This window comes from Rhincodon typus, chromosome 9 (assembly GCF_021869965.1).
Source record: "Rhincodon typus isolate 14 chromosome 9, sRhiTyp1.1, whole genome shotgun sequence".
Lineage (NCBI taxonomy): Eukaryota > Metazoa > Chordata > Chondrichthyes > Orectolobiformes > Rhincodontidae > Rhincodon > Rhincodon typus.
In genome coordinates this window covers 65,390,014-65,411,743 of record NC_063340.1, presented here as the reverse complement: position 1 = coordinate 65,411,743, position 21,730 = coordinate 65,390,014, and the positions used below count along the sequence as shown (strand labels likewise).

The following is a 21,730-nucleotide window of genomic DNA, read 5'->3' as shown; positions in this document are numbered from 1 at the left end:
GATACCAGGCATGAAGGGACTCCCTTATGAGAATGAGTAGGTTGGGTCTGTATTCATTGGATTATAGAAGAATGAGGGGCAACATTATTCAAAGATACAAGATTCTTAGGGAACTTGGCAGGATAAATGTGGAGAGGTGGTTTCCCCTTGTGGGAGAGCCTGGGACCAAAGGGCATAATATCTGAATAAGGGGTCACACATTTAGGATAGAGATGAAGAGGAATTTCCTCTCTCAAGCCTAGTGAATCTGTGAAACTGTTTACCGCAGAGGGCTGTTGAGGCTGTGTTATTAAGTGTCATCAAGGCTGAGCTGGAAAGATTTTTAATCAGTCATCCATAAGAATGCTGTGCAGCCACTCTGTGACATCTTTGATCCTGTCACCAGGGAGGCAATTCAACATGCTGAAGGCACACCTACAGTAGCAACCATATCTGACTGTTCCCTTAACTATCGAATCCCTAACACTATTGCTCTTTAACTCTTCTTCCTCCCTTTCTGTGCAGCATGATTCACTGGTGATCCCATGGACTTGGATTTGGTTAAACTCCTCGGGGAAACTTTTCCAAAATGGAAAGCTGATTAGTGAGATAGATGGACTCCGGAGACCTGTGCATTACCTCCCTGGTCATCTCGGAATGTCTGCTGCAGGACCACTAACTTTATAATTCTGTTATACTTCAGAAGTCTGTTCACTTTTATAAATAAATGAAATTGTTCATCCTAAGAGATCAAATCCATTCAGTAATGCTTTATCAAAGGATCTGTTGTGCAAGGTACCTACTTTATCAGTAACATCAAGAAAACCCTTGCATATTGATTCAAAACAGCGTTTACTACAAGTAGAATGAGGTGCGAGAATGAGACAGATGAATACTCAATGAATGGCAGGACACTTGGAAGCTCAGAAAAGATGTGGTGTTGCAGAGAAGTTTCACCAGGATGTTGTTTGGGATGGAGTATTTTAGCTACAAAGAAAGCCTGGCTAAGCCTGGATTGCTTTCTTTAGAAAAGAGAACGCTGAGTGGGAGACCTGACTGAGGTGTATAAGATTATGTGGGGCATGGGTGGAGTGGGTAGAAAGCAGTTGCTTCCCTTGGCTGAAGGGTCAGTAACAATGGGGCATAATTTTAAGGTGAGGTTTAGAGGGGATTTGAGGAAATCTTTTTACCCAGAGAGTAGTGGGAACTTGGAATGCACTGCCTGGAAGGGTAGTTGAGGCAGAAAACCTCATGACCTTTCAAAAGGTACTTGGATGAGCACTTGAAATGTCATAACATTCAAGACAATGGGCCGAGTGCTTGCAAGTAGGACTAATGTAGATTTAAGAGTTGTTGGTGCAGACTCGATGGGCTGAAGGGCTTCTTCTATCTTATACGATTCTACATTTTATCCTGGTAGGGTTAGAACAGAAAAGATAGAACAATACAATACAGCCCACATCAGTTTTGTCAGATGTTCCATTGCAACGTGTTTATTTTAAAAACTGGGCAGCTTCTATATCATAGAATCATAGAATCCCTACAGTGTGGAAACAGGCCCTTTGGCCCAACAAGCCCACACCGACCCTCAGAGAATCCCATCCCCCTAAAACCCACCTAATCTACACATCCCTGAACACTATGGGCAATTTAGCATGGCCGATGCACCTAGTCTGCACATCTTTGGACTGTGGGAGGAAGCTGGAGCACCCGGAGGAAACCCACGCAGACACGGGGAGAATGTGCAAACTCCACACAGGCAGTCGTCCGAGGGTGGGATTGAACTAGGGTCCCTGGTGCTGTCAGGCAGCAGTGCTAACCACTGAGCCACTATGCTACCCCAAACAAAGAACATTGAATCTGAACATTAAATCGATGTTTTTACAAAGAAGGACTGGCAGATAATCTTTAGTATAATTTCCCAATTTTAAGTAAACACAAAATTTTAACCCAAAATTTAGAATCAAGACTTTTAATTATTTGTTTCTAAGCTGAATCAGCAAAATAATTTTTGTTTTAAAATCAACCCATTTGGAATGTGGGATAACACACCTCAGCACAGGTAGGACTTGAACCCACTCTTGTGTCACAAGACTCCAAAGCTGAACCAAATACGGTCACCCAGGTGCTGAAATAAATGCAGTCAATCATGATCGTAAAATCAGAGATGTTTAATTTCGCACAAAATCATTGATCGAAATTGGTCTGATAGAAGCATATTCAAAACACGATTCAAACAACACATAGACACACCTGACCATCAAACAAATCAGTTTTTAAGGCTCTTGTTCTTGAATCTTTACACAATTGAATATTCAAAAAGTGAATTTGTCATCGATGATAGGAAGGGGCAAGGAACAACAATAGGCTGTAGAAACGGATACGTGAACTGCCTAAAAAAAGGCATTATTTCAGTAAAGCCTGTAAATCAGAAAGACTATTCTGAATATTAGCCCTAATGGGGCTGCTCATTTAAAATGGACGCTTCTTTTTGCAGCTAAGCCTGGGTATGTAAAAAACAATTATGAAAAAAATTAATCAACTGAAGCTAGGGTGTTGAAGGAAAGACCATTTGTTAAAACCATCCACTTTGTATTTTAGTTATGACAACTTGAAACGGTAACTGTGGTTATTGGAGCTAAAATTAAAGGCTGACAATCGTAGGAAGCTTTTAAAATTTGGAAGTCTTGTGTACAGTGGTTGTGAAATATATCAAATTCCAGTGGTATTATATTGATGATTTGTGCATAATCAAAAGACAATGCAGCCTGTTTCATAAATTTAGTTGCTTAGGTCAGATCCGCAGACACGGGTGGTAATGATGTTGTTAAGTTTGAAGTTAAACATTTTTTACGTTTAAGCAATAAACATTTATACATGGACAGATTACAGACATGACCAGAGCTAGGTGTGTAATGTTAGGGTAATTGAGTGAAAGATTGCTGAAGCCTTATATTCTCAAATGTACAAATTGGTCAGTAAAGTTGTGTCTGTGCACAAGTTTGGACAGCTATTCACACTGAATTGCCAAATGCTGCAGATAACACTACAGTTTTTAATATCAATTTTTAAACTTTTAACATACATGATAAACAAAAAAAATGGTCCTTCAAATATTATGGGATGATGCTGAGCACTGCAGCATCAGTGACAATACAACATTAGGGCTGAGAAATCTAACATTCATCAGAGGGAACGCCACTGAATTTCCACCAATCCAAGGTGGGGAAAATGGAAAATCTAAGAATTTGACTGAAGAAATTTTATCAGTTTACAAAACTCGAATAAGATCTAATGAAATACGGTTTCTTGCATGGTCAATCTCCAGCACTTTAACTTCCACCCTTTCACCAGGACCAAGACCTAGACTTCGACGTCTTTTAGTTGCAGGCAGCTTGGCTGCTGTAATATAACGAATAGGGATCAGACCGGATCGACCAACACCGATGTCAACAAAGACGCCAAACAGAGTAGCATTTTCCACCCTTCCAGTCAAAACAGTTCCCGTTCTCAGGTCATTGAGAGAGACAATGTTCCTTTTAAAATCCTGCTGCTCAAATCCTGCACAGGCACAAAACAAGACAGATTAGATGAAAATTCAGTTCTTGCAAGACAAAGAAAATGTCAACATTTTGAAAATTGTGTCTAAAATTAAATAATGGATTGTTTCAAATGGAGTTCTTTTTATTCAATTATTCCCTTGGCCTAGTCATTGTTTAGGCAGCTTATTGTGGTAACAAAATGTCTTTAAATTTCTAATTTAGTTCATAATATACAATGTCTCAAACATGACCAGTAACAATTAAAAATTCTACGGATGTGTGAAAAGGTACAATAACCAAACACATTTATATAGTTCTGAGGGTTGAAGCATTGAGATTGGATATTATTATGCTAGAGTTAACCTGGATTTGCAAGGGACACATGTGCTTTAGCTAATGGGATATCTGCTTAGCCAGAGTTAGCAGTAGTGACTGTGCCTGTATTTTCATAGTCTACCTCATTTGAATAACATGGATGGGCTCCAAATTTTCAAACACTCTCTCAATAAAAAGACTGTCCATTTTGTGGTTGGACATATTTTGCTGTTACACAATTTAAATGTACGTGCAACTTAAAAGGTCATGTAATATCGCATACTTTTGCCTGCATAGTAGAAATACTTCTGTGCAATATCAACTGCCCGTAGCAACAATTGAAGCAACGACTTATATAGCATCATTCTTCATATCTGGCAAATTTACAGCCAATTAGTTTTGAATTCTGCTCATTTATTTAGTCGGCTAACATGGCAGTTAGTCATACAGCAAAGAAATAAAGAAGCAGTTTATATGTATGTACCAAACATACATTCATGTGTCAAGGATGTAATGAGTAGGGTTAATAAGGGGAAGCCAGCAGATATGGTTTACTTAGGCTTTCAGAAGGCTTTTGATAAGGTCTCAATAAGAGATTAACATCCACAACTGAAACACATGGGATTGGGTTTAGTGTATTGACAGTGGTTGGCAGACAAGAAACGAACAGTAGAAATAAACAGGTCTTTTTTTGAATGGCAGGCAATGATCAGTGAGATACCATAGGGCTTAGTGCTAGGACCCAGCTATTCACAATATAAATTAATGATTTAGATGAGGGAACTAAATGTAATATTACCAGGTTTGCAGATAACACAAAGCCGGGTGGCAGGGTAAACTGTGAGCAGGATGTAGAGATGCTTCAGTGAAATTTAGACAAGTTGAATGGGTAAATGCATGGCAGATGGTGATAGATTGGGATATGGAGAGGTGCAACGAGACTTGGGTATCCTGAAACACCAGTCACTGAAAGGAAGCATGCAGGCTCAGCAGGTGGTAGAGGCAGCCAATTAGATGTTGGCCTTCATAGCGAGTGGATGAGTATAAGAGCAACAAAGTCTTGCTGCAATTCCAAAGGGCCTTGGTGAGACCACATCTGAAGTATTGTGTGCAGTTCTGGTTTCCTGATCAGAGGAATGATGTTCTCGCCATGAGGGGACTATAACAAAGATTTACCAGACGGATTCCTGGAATGGCAATTGGAATGGACTGACGCATGAAAAAAGGCTGGATTGATTAGGATCAAATGCTCTGAAGTTTAGAAGAATTGGCGTGGGGGGGTGGAATCTCATTGAAACTTATAAAATTCTAACAGGACTAGACAGGATAAATACAGGAACAATGTTAGGTTGGGGAGGCAATGGCCTAGTGGTATTATTGTTGGACTGTTAATCCAGATACCCAGGTAATGTTCCGGGGGTCTGGGTTCGAATCCCGCCATGGCAGATGGTGAAATTTGAATTCAATAACTGTCTGGAATTAACAGTCTAACGATGACCATGAATCTGTTGCCAATCATCAGGAAAAACCCACCTGGTTCACTGATGTCCTTAGGAAAGGAAACTGCCATCCTTACCTGGTCTGGCCTACATGTGACCCCAGACCCACAGCAATGTGGTTGACTGATAACTGCCCTCTGGCTTGAGATTTAGGGGTTGGCAATAAATGCTGGCCTGGCCAGCGATGCCCCCTTTCCATGAATGAATAAAGAAAAAAACATCCAGGGAATCCAGAACCACAGTCACAATTTAAGGATCTGGGGTAGACCATCTAGGACTGAGATGAGGAGAAAGGCTAACAGGATTAGAGACTTAAAGTATTGACACAGTTATGAGATGAATTAGTTATAATTGTCCAAAATTATTTAGATTCTGGAATGGTCCTAGTGAAGTGGATAATAGCAAATGTAACCCCCTTATTCAAGGTGGTAGGGGAGCAAAATGCATGGAACTACAGGCCTGTTAGTCTAAAATGTGTCACAGGAATGTGCTCTAATGCATTATTCAAGGAGGATATAGCACGACACTTAGAAAATTATGAATTGACCAGGCACAGTTGACATGTCATTGTCAAATGAAAGTCATGTTTAACTAATCTATTATTTGGTGAAGTAACATTCATGGTGGATAGAGGGGAACTGGTAGATCTGTTGTACTTGGGCTTCTAAAAGGTATTTGATGAGATGTTGCATCAAAGGTTACCAGACAAACTAACAGCACATGGAGTAGGGGTTAACGTATAAGCATGGCTAAAGGACTGGTTAGCTAACAGGAATCAGAAACGAGAGACATGAGTCATTTTCGGGGTTAGGGATCAGTGCCGGGTCCACAACTATTTACAACCAACAGCAGTTCTTTGGATAAGAGGCCAAATGTACAGTGAGGAGATTTGTCATTAAATCTAAAACAGAAAGGAAAATAAGTTGACAAGAGGAGGTAGAGAGTCTGTGAAGGGGTATAGACAGATTAAGTGAATGGGAAAAGAAAATTGGCAGATGGGAATATAATATGGGTGAATTTCAATCTGTCCACTTTGGCAGGTAGTATAGAAAAGCAGTGTACTATCAAAATGGAAAAATTGCAGGACACAGGGTTCTGGGTGTCCTAGTACATGAATCAAAATATTTGCTTGTAGGATAGGAAATAATTAGGAAGGCAAATGGAGAGTTGTTGCTTATTGCAATGGGAATGGAAAACAAGACTAGGGAAATTTTACTTCAGCTGTGCAGGGTGGTAGTGAGACCACATCCCAAGTACTGTAGAGTTTTGGTTTGCTTATTTGAAAAAAAATGATTTATTTTAAAAGAAGTTCAGAGAACGTTCATTCAACTCACTCCTGGGATCTTGCTAGAAAGTTTGAACAGGTTAAGCTCCTTTGGAGTTTAGAAGAACGAGAGGTGATCTTATTGAAACATATATCATTTGAAGGAGTCGGTATAGGGTGGCTATCAGAATGCTTTCTCTGTGGGGACACTAAAACCAGGAGACTTAAGAGGTCTTTCTTTTAAGCAGACATAAGAAGAAATGTTTTTCTTTGAGGGTTGTTAAAGTGTGGAAAATTACTGAAGATTTTTAAATGACAAGGAGTCAAGGTTTATGAGAGTGCAGACAGGAAAGTGGAGCTGTGACCACAACCAGCTCAGCCATGATGTTGTTGAGTGGCAGAGGTTTGAAGGGCCAAATGACATACTAGCCTGCTGCCATGGTTCTGCAGTGAGACTTGAATCTTTGACCAACTTACTCAGAGGTGAGTGTACTGCCACTGAGATGAACCGTAGGGCACAAAGTTTCCTGTTTGTACACCTGATGTGGAAGAGCTGTTAGGACAGGAAGGAGGGCTGAAGGAAAGAAGCTCATTGTCAATGTAAGGAGGTGGTCTCAACAGTAAATGCCAATTCAACCAGTTTGAAAGATCACTTGGTTCAGGAAGAAGTTTAGTTATCTTTATTGGCCAAGCAAGTAAATAGGTGACAGATAAGAGTTTCCAAAGATGCACAGTTTGTCATAGACAATGAGCTCCTCTTCTGCGATGAAATTCTTGAATGGTTTAGGCTCGATACCCTAAAGGTAGATTGGGATCCTTCACAACCCCATATTCCCACTGATGGGTTTCTTCACTCAAATCCTTTTGTGCACTAAAGGCACTGTGTGTAATGGTACAGGAGCAAGAGGATAAGATTCATTACAGCTGTCAACATCTTTGAATCTGCTGTGAGAGAGTAAAAAGTATACAGAATGGCAAAAACACTCAAGTAAACTTCAATTTTTGAAACTCGCAGTTGTGAAGTAGCAATTTTTGAAAAAAGATATGAGTGCCAAAATGTATGGAGGTGGACTGCATCCTTGGAGGAAGGGAAAATTGCACTAATCAAGAGAAATAACGAGGTAAATTATACTATGCTTTAGTGGATTAATTTTTTTATGCCTCCTTCTGGCTAAAAAATAAGATTCTAAAGTTAATGGGCAATATCATTTGATTTTAAGGTTTTAGCAAAGATTTGTAGCTCGGGTTGTGGGTGAGGTTGTTGATTTGCTCATCGAGCTGGCTTGTTTTCATTCAGATGTTTCATCACCATGGACAAAGCCTTCATCGGAGGCCCCACTGATGATGTTACCTAGCATGGTGACGAAACGTCTGAAAGAAAACAAGCCAGCTCAGTGAGCAAGTCAACAACCTCAGTATCATTTGAATAAGGCAATAATGTGGTACTCTCCATCAGTTGGCCAAAAATTGACAATTTCTTCCCTTTTCTCTCTCCCCGAAGGTGTTAAAATCAAAATCCAGCAAAAATGTATTTGTTCTGATCACAATTCACCTCCTTGACCCCTTATTCTTATGTGGCACTCTGTCAGCTTTGAAAGTAGAATCCATTGATGGGGTAGTGTCAATGTCAAGGGGGGTTATCACTTCACATGCACACACATTCATGTAGCACATGAGTGGAGGTGATTTCAGCATCCCTTTTTAAGGAGCATGTCGTTAAATAGAGCTGGCCATTTCTGGAACTGTGTATTCAGTTTGTTGCTTAACAAGTTCAGGTAGAGGGGAAATCCTGAATCATTTCTAAAATACATCCACACAGGTGGAAGTACTGAACTGGAACTACTTAACCAAGCGTATCTATTATGAGTTTCAAGTGTTAATAGATGCATGATGATAAATGTAGAAAAACATTAGAAATACTCTTGTAGGCTATACACCTCATGCTGTCAATTATGGCTCTTTTCTCCCCAAATGTCTTTCTGTACTTTTTAAACAACTAATTTGTATATATCATTTAGTTCCAGCTCAGCATGCTCCTTCTGTTAAACCTCTCAGTATCATAACTTTATTCTTCAGTCTGCTTACGAGCACTCAAGCATAATTATGGCAATTTGGCAAGGAAAAGAATTAGCTAAATAAAAAGTTTAAGGAGGAATGAAGCAATGATCGTTTTCTGTTAATATCTACTCCAGAACCAGTCATCTGTTTCTGATTCCATTAATCTAACAACCACAAGTACTTCCGCGCACATAAAAGATCCGGCAGATTATGTGAAAAGCTGAGTAACTTGCATGTTGTTGTTGTTCTTTTGAGTATTTCAGCATACTACATGTCTGTTTGAAATAACCACCTTGAGAAGGTAAAGTGTGAAACCAAAGCTCACAGAAGAAAACAAATGTGGTACAAAGTCCTTAAAAGAATGTGTGAATGACATTAGCATAGTGATCAGAAAGCTTTACAGTACTGATCACAAAACAAACTGGCTTATTTTTACAGATGCCATCTATATCCAGAACCGACATACTCTAAGTAATATAATAACTGATTGTAAGATTGTACTGTGGTGTTTTGACTTTCTGTGACAAAGAGGTTACATGATGAGCAACATGGCAATTATCTCAGAGATAGTGGGAACTGCTGATGCTGGAGAATCTGAGATAACAAGGTGTAGAGCTGGATGCACACAGCAGGCCAGGCAGCATCAGAGGAGCAGGAAATCTGACATTTTGGGTCTGGACCATTCTTCAGAAGTGGGACCATTTCTGAAGAAGGGTCCAGGCCCGAAACGTCAGCTTTCTGCTCCTCTGATGCTGTTTGGCCTGCTATGTTCATCCAGCTCTACACCTTGTTATGGCAATTATCTGACTTTTGTCAGAACTTCTATTGTTTTCTGAAGACCTCAAACAAATAAATTACTGGAGTATTGTGTTGGTAGATCTGCAGTACAGAATGCAATAATATCTCAAGAATCTTTTTAAGAAGATATACATTAGATTGGAATTTCTAGGAACAGAACTAACAGCAAAAATTAAGTGGAAATAAAAACAGAAAACGCGAAAAATATCCATCAGGTTAGGCAGCTTCTATAGTGAGAAAAGCAATTGGCATTTCGGCTCAATGACTTTTCATGAGAAGATAGGTTGAGGCACAACTAAGGAAGGCTTCTCTACAATGCAGGGTGGACAGCAGTGAGTAACAGGAGCTTCTATTGGCATGTATTCTCCTGAATATGTTCAGAAATAATGCTTAAACCCATATCTTTGCATATTGTCATGAAGGTCTTTTTGTCCTTTGGAAAGAAACATTTGATGGGATGTGAGCATTGTGGGTAAGGCAGGCATATGTTGCCAATTCCCAATTATCCTTGAACTGAGTAGCTTGCTAGATTATTTCAGGGGGCAGTTAGAAGTCAACCACATTGGTAAGTATCTGGAGTAACTCCGGATGTTGATGGCAGACTTCCTTTTCTAATGGACATTACTGAACCAGATAGGTTTTTATGATAATCCATGATAGTTTCATGCTCACCATCACTGAAATTAGCTTTTCAATCCCATTTTTTTTTAATTTAACTGAATTAAACCAGTATCCAAAGAGCATTTACCTGGGTCTCTGAATTACTCGTCCAGTGAATGCTATAAAAGGAGGCAGCATGGATCTTGCAGCTGCTCTTGGGATTGCAGGCTCGGTTAAAGATTTATTATAGCTATTTTTCCCAAAGTTATTACAATTATTATATTTCACTAATATAAGAGTTTTATTCATTTTGTTTAATTAGCACTCAAATGGACTTTTTTTTTTAAACGAGCTTTTAGGGTCTATAGTGAAGGGCTGAGTTTTTTTTATTCTAAATTCAGAAGTTAAAAACATCTATACACATTTTAAAGAGATTTTTTCTTATATTGCAAAAGTTCTTTTTGAAAAACCGAACAGTTTTTTCTTTAAATAAGGAGTGTGTTTTCGTTCTGGGGAGTCCCACACGTGGTCAGCTCTGGAGAAGATTTTTTTTCCCTTCAAGAAATTTATTGCAGAGGAGTCATTGTTCATTTAGTTAATCAACTAAGTGGTTGATTTTATTTAGGCTTTATATGTTTGATACATATATTTTTAAAATTTTTTCCATATTAACATTATTTTCTGTAGGTAATGAAAGGTAGTTTATTTTATATATCAGGTGTTATTGGAAGTTTTTTTTTGGGCTTAATGTTATGAAGGGCACATAATGAGGTACGGAGTGAAATGGCTTATAGGTTTAGAAAAGTAATTACACAGCAGGATCAGTCAGATAGATAGATTACTGTCAGGAAAGGTAAAAAGTTAGTTCAAAAGTCTCAGGTGGCTATTCCTCGATCAAACAGATATTCAGTTTTTGGAACTGTTAAAGGAGATAGTCTCTCCAAGGCAAATGGAAGGGGCAGTCAGTTATTGGACATTTGAAATGATTCTTACGTTAAGCAGCATTTGACAAAATTTAATAGAATTGTTGTTATACAGGGGCACAGACAGGAGATTCTGTGGCAGTGAGCGTAAATTTAGGATGGTTTGTTGCTTTCCTGGTGCTAGGATTCAGCACATCTCTAAATGTTTCACGCATATTATTAAAGGTGAGATTGAGAAACGAGAAATTATTGTACACACTGGTAGGAATGACATTTTTAGGGAAAAGATTAAAGTAGTACAGAGTGAATTTAAGAGGTTAGGTAGAAGATTAAAAATAGTAATTTCTGGTTTACTCCCAATGCCAAGCTCAAACGAGGGAAGGAATAAAAGGATAAAGGAGATAAATCAATGGTTGAAGAGCTGGTTTATTGTCAGGGATTCAGGTTTTCGGACAATTGGAATGTCTTTTGGGATAGAAAAGACCTGTTTATAAAGGATGGGTCTAACCTGAACTGGAAAGGAACTAATATCTTAGCAGGGAGATTTGCTCATTCCATTAATACTGATAGAGGGGGGGAGTGGAGGAATTTGAAGTAGCAGTGTAAATGGAAGAATTAATGGGGAAGGTTCTGAATGTGAGGACAGCACGTCAATTAGGAAAGAAAGACAAGAGAGAGTCAGAGTATGTAGTAACTCTGAAGAATTAAATTCCATTTATTTCAATGCAAGGGGTCTTACAGGTAAGGCTGATGAACTCAGGGCATATTTAAGAGCATGGGATTGGAACATTATAGTTATTACAGAAACTTGGCTGAGAGATGGACAAGACTGGCAGCTCGATGTTCTGGATTTTAGATGCAAGAGAAAAGATAGGAAATGAGGCAAGAAAGCAGGGGGTGTTGGCGTGATTGATTAAGGAATGCATTACTGTTGTTAACTAGAGAAGATATTTCTGAAGTATCATCTAGTGAAAATATACGGGTAGAGATTAGAAATAAGAAAGAAAAGATCACTTTGATGGGATTGCACTATAGGTCCCCCCCAATACTAAGAGGGAAATTGAGAAACAAATATGTAAGGAGATCTCAGATATATGTAAGCACAATAACGTTGTAATAATGGAGGATTTTAATTTTCCAAACATCGACTGGGTCTACTATAGTGTTAAAGGTTTGGATGGTGAAGAATTTGTCAAATTTGTTCAAGAAAATTGTCAATATGTGGATGCTCCAACTAGAGAAGGAGCAAAACTAGATCTACTTTTGGGCAATAAGGCAGGGCAGGTGACTGAAGTAAAAGTGGGGAACACTTTGGGTGTAGCGATCATAATTCTATTAGTTTCAAAATGGTTATGGAAAAGGATAAGCCTTCCATAAAAATTAAAGGTTTTAATTGGAGTAAGGCAAATTTTAATGGTATGAGACAAGAACTTTCATAAGTTGATTGAAGTAGACCATTTGCCAGTAAAAGGACATCTGACAAGCGGGAGGCATTTAAGAGTGTGATGACAAGAGTTTGGAGGTGTTATGTTCCTATTAGAGTGAAGGGAAAGGCTGGTAAGATTGAGGAACAGTGGATGAATAAAGATATTGAGGCTCTAGTCATGAATAAAAAAAGAATCTTATTTTTGACACAGACAACTTGGTTCAATTGAATCTCTTGATCAATATACAGTGTAGTGGCATTCATAAGAAAAAAATCAGGAAGACAAAAAGGAGATATGAGATAGCATTGGCAGATAATGTTAAGGATAATCAAGAGATTCTACGAAAACATTAAGTGCAGGAGGGTAACTTGAGACAAGGTCATCTTTGTGTTGAACCACAGGAAATGGGAGAAATACTAAATGTACTTGTCGTGTCAGTTTTTACTGTGGAGAAAGAAATAGAGTCTAGAGAATGCAGAAAAACAAACTTTGATGTTTTAGAAACAGTACACATTACAGAAGAGGAAGTTTGGGAGGTCCTAGAGAATATAAAGGTGGATAAATGTCCGGGACCTGATCTAATATAATCCCAGAATGTTGTGGAAAGAAAGGGAGGAAATTGAGAGAATCCTTGAAGCAATATTTGCATCATCTCTAACTACGGGTGAAGTGCTTGATGACTGGAGAGTGGCTAATGTTGTACCTTTGTATAAGAAAGGTTGTAAGGAGAAACCAGGGAACTATAGGCCTGTGAATCTGACTCAGTTGTGGGCAAATTGTTGAAAGTGACTATAAAATATAGGATTATTGGACATATAGAGAGGCAAAAATTGATTAGGGATAGTCAGCATGGTTTTATGCCAGGAAAATCTTTTCTCACAAACTTGACTGAGTTTTTTGAGGAAGTTACCATAAAGACTGATGATGGCAGAACAGTAGATGCTGTTTATTTGGATTTTAGAAAAGCGTTTCAGAAGGTTCCGCATGGTAGACTAATCAGTAAAGTTAGGTCACATGAGATTTAGAGTGAGCTTGCCAGTTGGATACATAATTGGCTTAACAGCAGGAGGCAGAGAGCAATGGTGCAGGGTTACTTTTCAGACTGGAGGCCTGTGACTAGTGGTGTTCCACAGGGATTGGTTCCGGGTCCTCTTTTGTTTGTCATTTATCTAAATGATTTGGATGAGAATATAGAAGGTATGGTTAGTAAGTTTGTCGACAACATCAAAATTGGTGGCACAGTAGACAGTGAAGGTTTTCTAAGATTAGAGAGAGATCTTAATCAAATGGGTCAATGGGTTGAAAAATAGCAGATGGAGTTCAATCTGGATAAACGAGAGGTATTGCATTGTGGTACAACAAACAAGGGTAGGGCTTATACAACTAATGGTAGGGCCCTGGGTAGTATTGTAGAACAGAGGAACCTGGGGTACAGGTATTTAATTCTTTGAAGTTCGTCACATATAGACGGGGTGGTTAAAAAGGCATTCAGCATGCTTGCCTTCATTGCTCAGTCTTTTGAGTATTGGAGTTGGGAGGTCATGTTGAGGCTGTGCAAGACATTGGTGAAGCCTCTTCTGGAATATTGTGTCCAGTTCTGGTCACCCAGTTATAGAAAGGGTATTATCAAACTGGTGAGGGTTCAGAAGAGATTTACCAGGATGTTGCCCTGGTATGGAAGGTTTCAGTTATAAAGAAAGGCTGGATAGGCTGCGATTTCTTTCACTGGAATGTAGGAGGTTGAGAGGCAACCTGATAGAAGTTTATAAAATAATGAGAGGTAGAGATAGAGTTAATGGTAGTTATCTTTTCCCTAAGACGGGAGATTTCAAGATTGTGGGGCACATTTTTAAGGTGAGAGGACAGAGTTATAAACAAGACATGAGAGGCAATTTTTGTTTTACACAGAGGGTGGTTCACATGTGGAATGAACTTCCTGAGGAAGTAGCGGATGCGGGTACAGTTACAATATTTAAAAGACATTTGGACAGGCACATGAATAGGAAAGGTTTGGAAGGATATGGGCCAGGAGCAGGCAGGTGGCACTAGTTTAGTTTGGGATAATGTTCAGCATAGACTAGTTGGATCAAAGAGTCTGTTTCCATGATCTATGACTCTATGTCAACGTCTTCCTCTAAATATTCTGTATTATAAGGCTGACACAGCAGTTTATCTGTTCTTCCTCTGACAAATCCCTTTAGGGCAAATATTTTGCAGTCTTCACTATCAGTTTAGGAAAGTTCCTCGAAGAGATTTAATAAACTTGTCAGAAAAACCTAAATCTAGAGGATTAAGGGGTAGTGACAGCATGAAATTGGCTGCGAGACTAAAAGTAGAGAATAATAATGAATGGTTGTTTTCAGATGGGAGGGAATTATACAGTGGTGTCCCCTGGGACCACTATATTAGGACCACTGCCCCTTTGATATATATTACTGACCTGAATTTGGCAGGACCGATGACATGAAATTTGAAATGTAGCAGACAATGAAGAGGATTGACTTTTGTGAAATGATTTTGGAAAGAAAAACAGCAGAGGCATTTACCATGAACTAAATGGCACAACACTAAAAGAGGAACAGGAACAGATGACCTTGGGTGTTACTACACATATCTTTGAAGGAGACATAAGAAGTTGACAAATGTGTTGAAGAGGCATATGAGATCTATAGCGATATGAAACCTGGCTTGGAGTAGAAAATCATGAAAGTTACAATGCATTTATAAATCACTGTTAGCTCTCAGCAAGAGTACTGTGTCCCAGTTCTTGATGCCACACATTAGGAAGGGCATGAAGCCTTGGAAAAGATGGAGGGGGGATTTATTCAAATTGTCCCAGCGATTAGGGGTTTAAAGACCAGAAATGGGGACTGTGCTGTTCTGAACAGATTTAATAAGTGTTCAAAATGATTACAAGTTGATAGGGAGACAGGCAGTGGAGGAACCACCAATTTTTAAAAAAATTCAGTGCGTTATTATAACCTGGATTGCATTGACAGAATGAGTGGAGGAAACAGGTTCAATAATTATTTACAGAAAGGAAAATGCAGAGAGAATAAGGAGCAAGACAGATTGGCCACTCTTTCCTCCTGTGCTGTAAAATTCTATTAAATTAATTTTCACTCTCTCTCTTTCCGGGCATAGTTTGCTGGGAGGTGGGGACATTGTAAAATGCAGCAGAAGGCCTTCCTGCTGGCCTTATGAAGTGTGGTGGAGCTCTCACCATAAGGCTGGTTGAGGCCTTTAAATGGTCAATTAAATAAATAACTACCAAGGCCCTTTTGGGCTCTTTGGAGCAGGGGAATGTGTGTCTGTGTGCTCGCGTGTGTTTATGTATGTGTGAGTGAGAGTGTGTCAGTGTGTTGCTTTTATGTGCATGTGTGTGTGTGTGTAAGAGAGACAGAGCTCGCAACTACAGTCCTAACAATGATAATTAATGTCCCATCAAATATTGAGGTTGGAACGTATGACCTATTGCTTCTACGGCTGGTATGGGGAGGGATGCCTAGCCATCCAAGAAATCCTGCCTCCTGAGAAGAAGAGACTTCTAAATGAATAAAGAGTAACAAATTAGCATTCCAGCATCAGCTTTCCTTAATTGTTGGTCTAAGCCATTGCCATTTGACTGTGATACAAGTTAAATTAGGAGATTCTTATTTATAAATTTTAGAATTTGGAACTAACGATGTTAGTTTGGTTAAAAGTCATCATCTGCATACTTGAACCTTAGCTATGGCAGAATTAACAGGCATCATCTCTCACGCCAAGAGGAAATTTATAATATCATTTAATTTTCTCTATTTTTATTGGCCATTTTGAGAAATAATAACTGCTTCGTTCTTTTCAGTTGGCGTGATGCTACAACACTAAACTCTAGTAATTTCTTTACACGAAGCATAAAAAATGATAGGATATTTGTACTGGACTAAATTGTAGCATTAGGCTAATCAAGATTTATAACTGGATGACTCATTTTGGGATTGGTTATAGAATTTAGGTTGTTAGTTTACTATCAACACCAGTAAATTCAAGTAGACAGATTGTTAAAAGGGATCTTGATAACAATAGCTAAGGATTTTTATGAACATCATATAAATTCAGACAGTTCTAAAATATACATTTAATTACAGTAATGTTGTTGAATTACCCAAGATGATTATTTGCTGTTGTTAGAACTCATTACCTGCTCTAATGTCATAGTCGTGAGGCTGTACCAGTCCATCAATAATCGTCTGCAGTGTTGGTACAGTTGTCTCAAACTTTTCAGCTAAGGCATCCATTGAACTGGTTTTCAGTGCTGCATTCACATTGCACTGCATAGCAGGCCTTCCAATGTCAGACAGGTCTCCACTGATGAAGGATAAGAACCTGGGAAATTAAAGAAAATTATGAAATGCAATTAAAACAATAAAAACGCCCCGTGCTTATTAAAATGTTTCCTTCACAAAACTACTTAGGAATTAATGAAAGTTCATAAAAGTTCATCACATAATGTTATAGAAGTATTCTGACAGTGGGAACAAGAAATTATCAGTGAGCCACTAGATAGACAATTGTCAAAGCAACCACCTAGCTGAAGTAGATTAATAGATTAAAAGTAAGATTTTAAAGTTATGGATCATGAAATTAATGAAACAAATGGATTAAAAACTAGTTTGGAAATAGGAAACAGATGGTAATGCTAAATACAAAACGTTGTGCTAATGATTCCTGGAGTTTCAGGTCCTTTTCCTACTAAACCCTGAATACATTACAGTATGTCCTTCACACACTTCGTTCTCTATGCATCCTCTGTGTTTGAAAACAGGACTAACCGTATCCTTCTCTGACCTGTATTCATTCCTTCCTAGTACCTCGAAGCTGTAGAACTCCCTGTCTCCTTCAGGGTTTCCTTCCTCTTACATTCAGCAGAATTTTCAAACCTAAACCTATTATCCTGGCAAGAAGTTCTGATTTATCTAATCCTTTCATTCATTTCTGAACTTTAGTGGTGTTTTGTACTTCTCAAAAAAGTTATTAATGTAAAGAGTGAAAAAAAAAGTTTTCACAAAGGTTTGGGCCAGATGGACTAATAAGCAGTAGTTGGATTTTAATGTGGACAGATGTAAACCAATGTATTTTGGAACAGTAAAATAACAAACACATGAACATGATTAAAATGATGGTTATTAGCACATGTGGAAAAGGAAAAGGATGCAAGTACAATTACTATTGTTCACTGTAAGTTTCCAGTTGATATCAAGCAGTTTCCAAAAAGCTAATCAAAAACAGATTCCGTCTCAAAAGGATTAGATTCTAAGTTATTTTAACATTGCATGCATCACAGACGAGGCCATATTTGGAATAATAGTTCCAATTTTAACTTAGGGCAGCAGACGTATGTGCTGGAAGAGGGCTCAGGCGGTTTTAGCCCTCATTTGCATAGACATAATTAGGTTTTTGTTCGAAGCTCAGCAGGTGGAGTTGAATGTTAAGAAGCAGGAATAGTCACAGGCACTTAGTGCAGTCACCAAACTCAGTGGTTGATGATGGGGGGAGCTGGGAGGAGGTCAAATCAAGTTAAAGAAGACCTAAACTTTATTTCTGACGGTTGGAGGAGCATCAGCAAGAACCAAAGCAACATTTGTTGGGGGAATTTAGATTTACTTGGTTGACTTGGTAGAAGGGCCACAATGGCTTTTCCATGCAGGCCTTTGGTTAAGCTACCAATTGAAGTTTAGTGACATCCATGGGACCTGGTCCACATATTTGCTGCTTCCCACTGTTGTTTTTTCCACTGTGTGCTAAGAACAGTAAGCTCAATTTGGAACCTGTGGGAAGGTAACCAGCCACCAGCAGGTAAATTCCACATGTGATTTTAACTGCTTGTTCACCAGGTTCAGTTGGACAAGCAGGATTAAATTTTCCCTAATGTATGCATTTCGAATACACCATCAAAACGGGCTTTGGCTCATGGGAGCAAGTTCAAACCACGAGGATGAGGGACATAGGACTCTAAGCTGTGAAGAGAAGCTTACAGTTCAGAATTAGATACGTTAGAGAAAAGACTGACAATGTGAGGGATGCAGGGGTTGGAGTATGATCTCAGACCTTAACCTTTATATATTTATATTGCTGATTGAAGAGGAGATACTTAAGTAAGCAAAGAACAGTGCTTAAATGAGCATCAATCAAAACACGTATTGGAAAAATTTACTGAAACAGATCCCAGCAAGGGTAGTTATACAACCTTCAAATACATGTGGATAAATATTCAGCTGGGTCCAGGACTGGACATTATTGAAAGTAGCACAAACTGATCCACGAAATGTGTGGTTTCTTTATAGACGACAGCCCTCATCAGCAATGCCAACATTTCATGAATGAATCAAACAAGAATCTAACATGGAAGGAAGCAGGATTCAGTTGAATACAGGAAAAACACAAATAAATGAATATGGTTGGATATTTGTTTGAATGTCTTTCAGAATCAAAGAGTATGGGGGCTACCCAGGGTTAAACTGTTGGCCTGGAGTCCATGATCTGTGGAAAAAGTGAGCTTGGTAGCTAAACAGTCTAGTCTAATTACATCTTTTCCTAGGTTCCTGTAAAACAGTCTGCCTACATATTTTTCCCAGACCTCTAATCAGTTTGCTACATGAAACCTAGCACTAGCCCTTCTTGTTATATATTGATATGTCAAAAGACTTTCATCATGGCTTCTGTTGTACTCCCCCATTCTACTTCAAGACTTAATTGCCTCTTCAAAAGACTGTCATGCCGTAGACTGCTAGACTTCAACAGATTCCATAGCCACACAGATGTTACAGCACCATAACCACTTAAAAATTAGTACAAATATACTATTACTACTATAATAACAGTTGAGCTGAAGTGACTTATTGCTGTAATATAATCTCCTGGTTCAGATGACATCTAGAAAGCAACTGAGCTTCACTACTGTGGTGTAGGACATCACCTAGATAATTGAATTGTACATAACAGCCTCGCAAAATTCCATCCGAATGTAATTCATATCTTTTAAAAATATGTACTGTATCTACCAGAAAACTTCTAATATTAATTAAGCTGAAATCTGCAATTGAAGAGAAATACTGGTAAGTCTGACATGTAGTTCTCCCTTTTATTGAATGCAGTACAACCTTACTGCATATCAGTATGTTATAACATTTTCTCCAAAGATTGAGACTCTATATGGCAAACTGATGGCCTTGAGTGCGAAGAACACCATAGGCCAAAAGCTTAATACCAAAATCTCTGAAATTTGAGAAGAGTCGCTTTAGATTCCTTTGTGAATGCTAATACTGCGTCTGTATTCTAAATAGAGGGCTTAGTTGATGTTGTGCAATGAGAACGACCTCTCTCTCAACATTGGCAAAACTAAAGAACTGATCATTGACTTCAGAAAGAAAGGGGGAGAACACACCCCCATCTACATCAATGGAACTGAGGTTAAGGAGGTGGAGAGCGTCAAGTTCCTTGGAGTGACGATAACCGTCAACCTGTCCTGGACTTATCAAATGGATGCGACGGTCAAGAAGGCACAACAAGGCCTCTTCTCCCTGAGGCAATTTGCCATGTCCATACAGACACTCACCAACTTCTACAGAGGCACCATTGAAAGCATACTGTCCGGGTGCATAATGGCCTAGTATGGCAACTGCTCTGCCAGGACCATAAAACATTACAGCACAGTACAGGCCCTTCGGCCCTCGATGTTGCGCTGACCTGTGAAATCAATCTGAAGCCCATCTAACCTAAACTATTCCATTATCATCCATATGTTTATCCAATGACCATTTAAATGCCCTTAAAGTTGGCGAGTCTACTATTTTTGCAGGCAGGGCATTCCACGCCCTTACTACTCTCTGAGTAAAGAACCTACCTCTGACATCTGTCCTATATCTATCACCCCTCAATTTAAAGCTATGTCCCCTCGTGCTAGCCATCACCATCCAAGGAAAAAGGCTCCCACTGTCCACCCTATCTAATCCTCTGATCATCTTGTATGTCTCTATCAAGTCACCTCTTAACCTTCTTCTCTCTAACAAAAACAGCCTCAAGACCCTCAGCCTTTCCTCATAAGACCCTCCCTCCATACCAGGCAACATCCTGGTAAATCTCCTCTGCATCCTTTCCAATGCTTCCACATCCTTCCTATAATGCGGTGACCAGAACTATACGCAATGCTCCAAGTGCGGCTGCAACAGAGTTTTGTACAGCTGAAACATGACCTCATGGCTCCAAAACTCAATCCCTCTACCAATAAAACCTAACATACCGTACGCCTTCTTAACAACGCTATCAACCTGGGTGGCAAATTTCAGTGATCTATGCACATGGACACCGAGATCTCTCTGCTCATCCACACTACCAAGAATCTTACCATTAACCCAGTACTCTGTATTCCTGTTACTCCTTCCAAAGTGAATCACCTCACACTTTTCCACATTAAACTCCATTTGCCACCTCTCAGCCCAGCTCTGCAGCTTATCTATGTCCCTCTGTAACCTGCAACATCCTTCCGCACTATCCACAACTCCACCGACTTTGGTGTCATCTGCAAATTTACTAACCCATCCTTCTACGCCCTCATCCAGGTCATTTATAAAAATGACAAACAGCAGTGGCCCCAAAACAAATCCTTGAGGTACACCACTAGTAACTGAACTCCAGGATGAACATTTCCCATCAACCACCACCCTCTGTCTTCTTACAGCTAGCCAATTTCTGATCCAAACCGCTAAATCACCCTCAATCCCATGCCTCCGTATTTTCTGCAATAGCCTACCATGGGGAACCTTATCAAACGCTTTACTGAAATCCATATACACCACATCAACCGCTTTACCCTCATCCACCTGTTTGGTCACCTTCTCAAAGAACTCAATAAGGTTTGTGAGGCACGACCTACCCTTCACAAAACCGTGTTGACTATCCCTAATCAAATTATTCCTTTCTAGATGATTATAAATCCTATCTCTTATAATCCTTTCCAACACTTTACCCACAACCGAAGTAAGGCTCACTGGTCTATAATTACCAGGGTTGTCTCTACTCCCCTTCTTGAACAAGGGGACAACATTTGCTAGTCTCCAGTCTTCTGGCACTATTCCTGAAGACAATGACGACATAAAGATCAAAGCCAAAGGCTCTTCAATCTCCTCTCTAGCTTCCCAGAGAATCCTAGGATAAATCCCATCCGGCCCAGGGGACTTATCTATTTTCACACCTTCCAGAATTGCTAACACCTCCTCTTTATGAACCTCAATCCCGTCTAGTCTAATAGACTGTATCTCAGTATTCTCCATTAGAAACTACAGAA

The 21,730-nt window shown here is 39.2% G+C and overlaps 1 protein-coding gene across 2 annotated transcripts in view; it reads right to left on the bottom strand.

The window, feature by feature from the left end:
- Positions 1–2,131: 2,131 nt before the first annotated feature.
- srbd1 (S1 RNA binding domain 1) overlaps positions 2,132–21,730 on the bottom strand; it is a 266,461-nt gene continuing 246,862 nt past the window's right edge. For both annotated transcript variants that reach the window (XM_048601256.1, XM_048601257.1), the window contains exons 20-21: positions 16,589–16,773; positions 2,132–3,540 (exon numbers count right to left, since the gene is read on the bottom strand). In XM_048601256.1, coding sequence (XP_048457213.1) covers positions 3,251–3,540; positions 16,589–16,773 — 475 coding nt within the window. In that variant the 3' untranslated portion in view covers positions 2,132–3,250. The remainder of the gene's footprint in view (positions 3,541–16,588; positions 16,774–21,730) is intronic.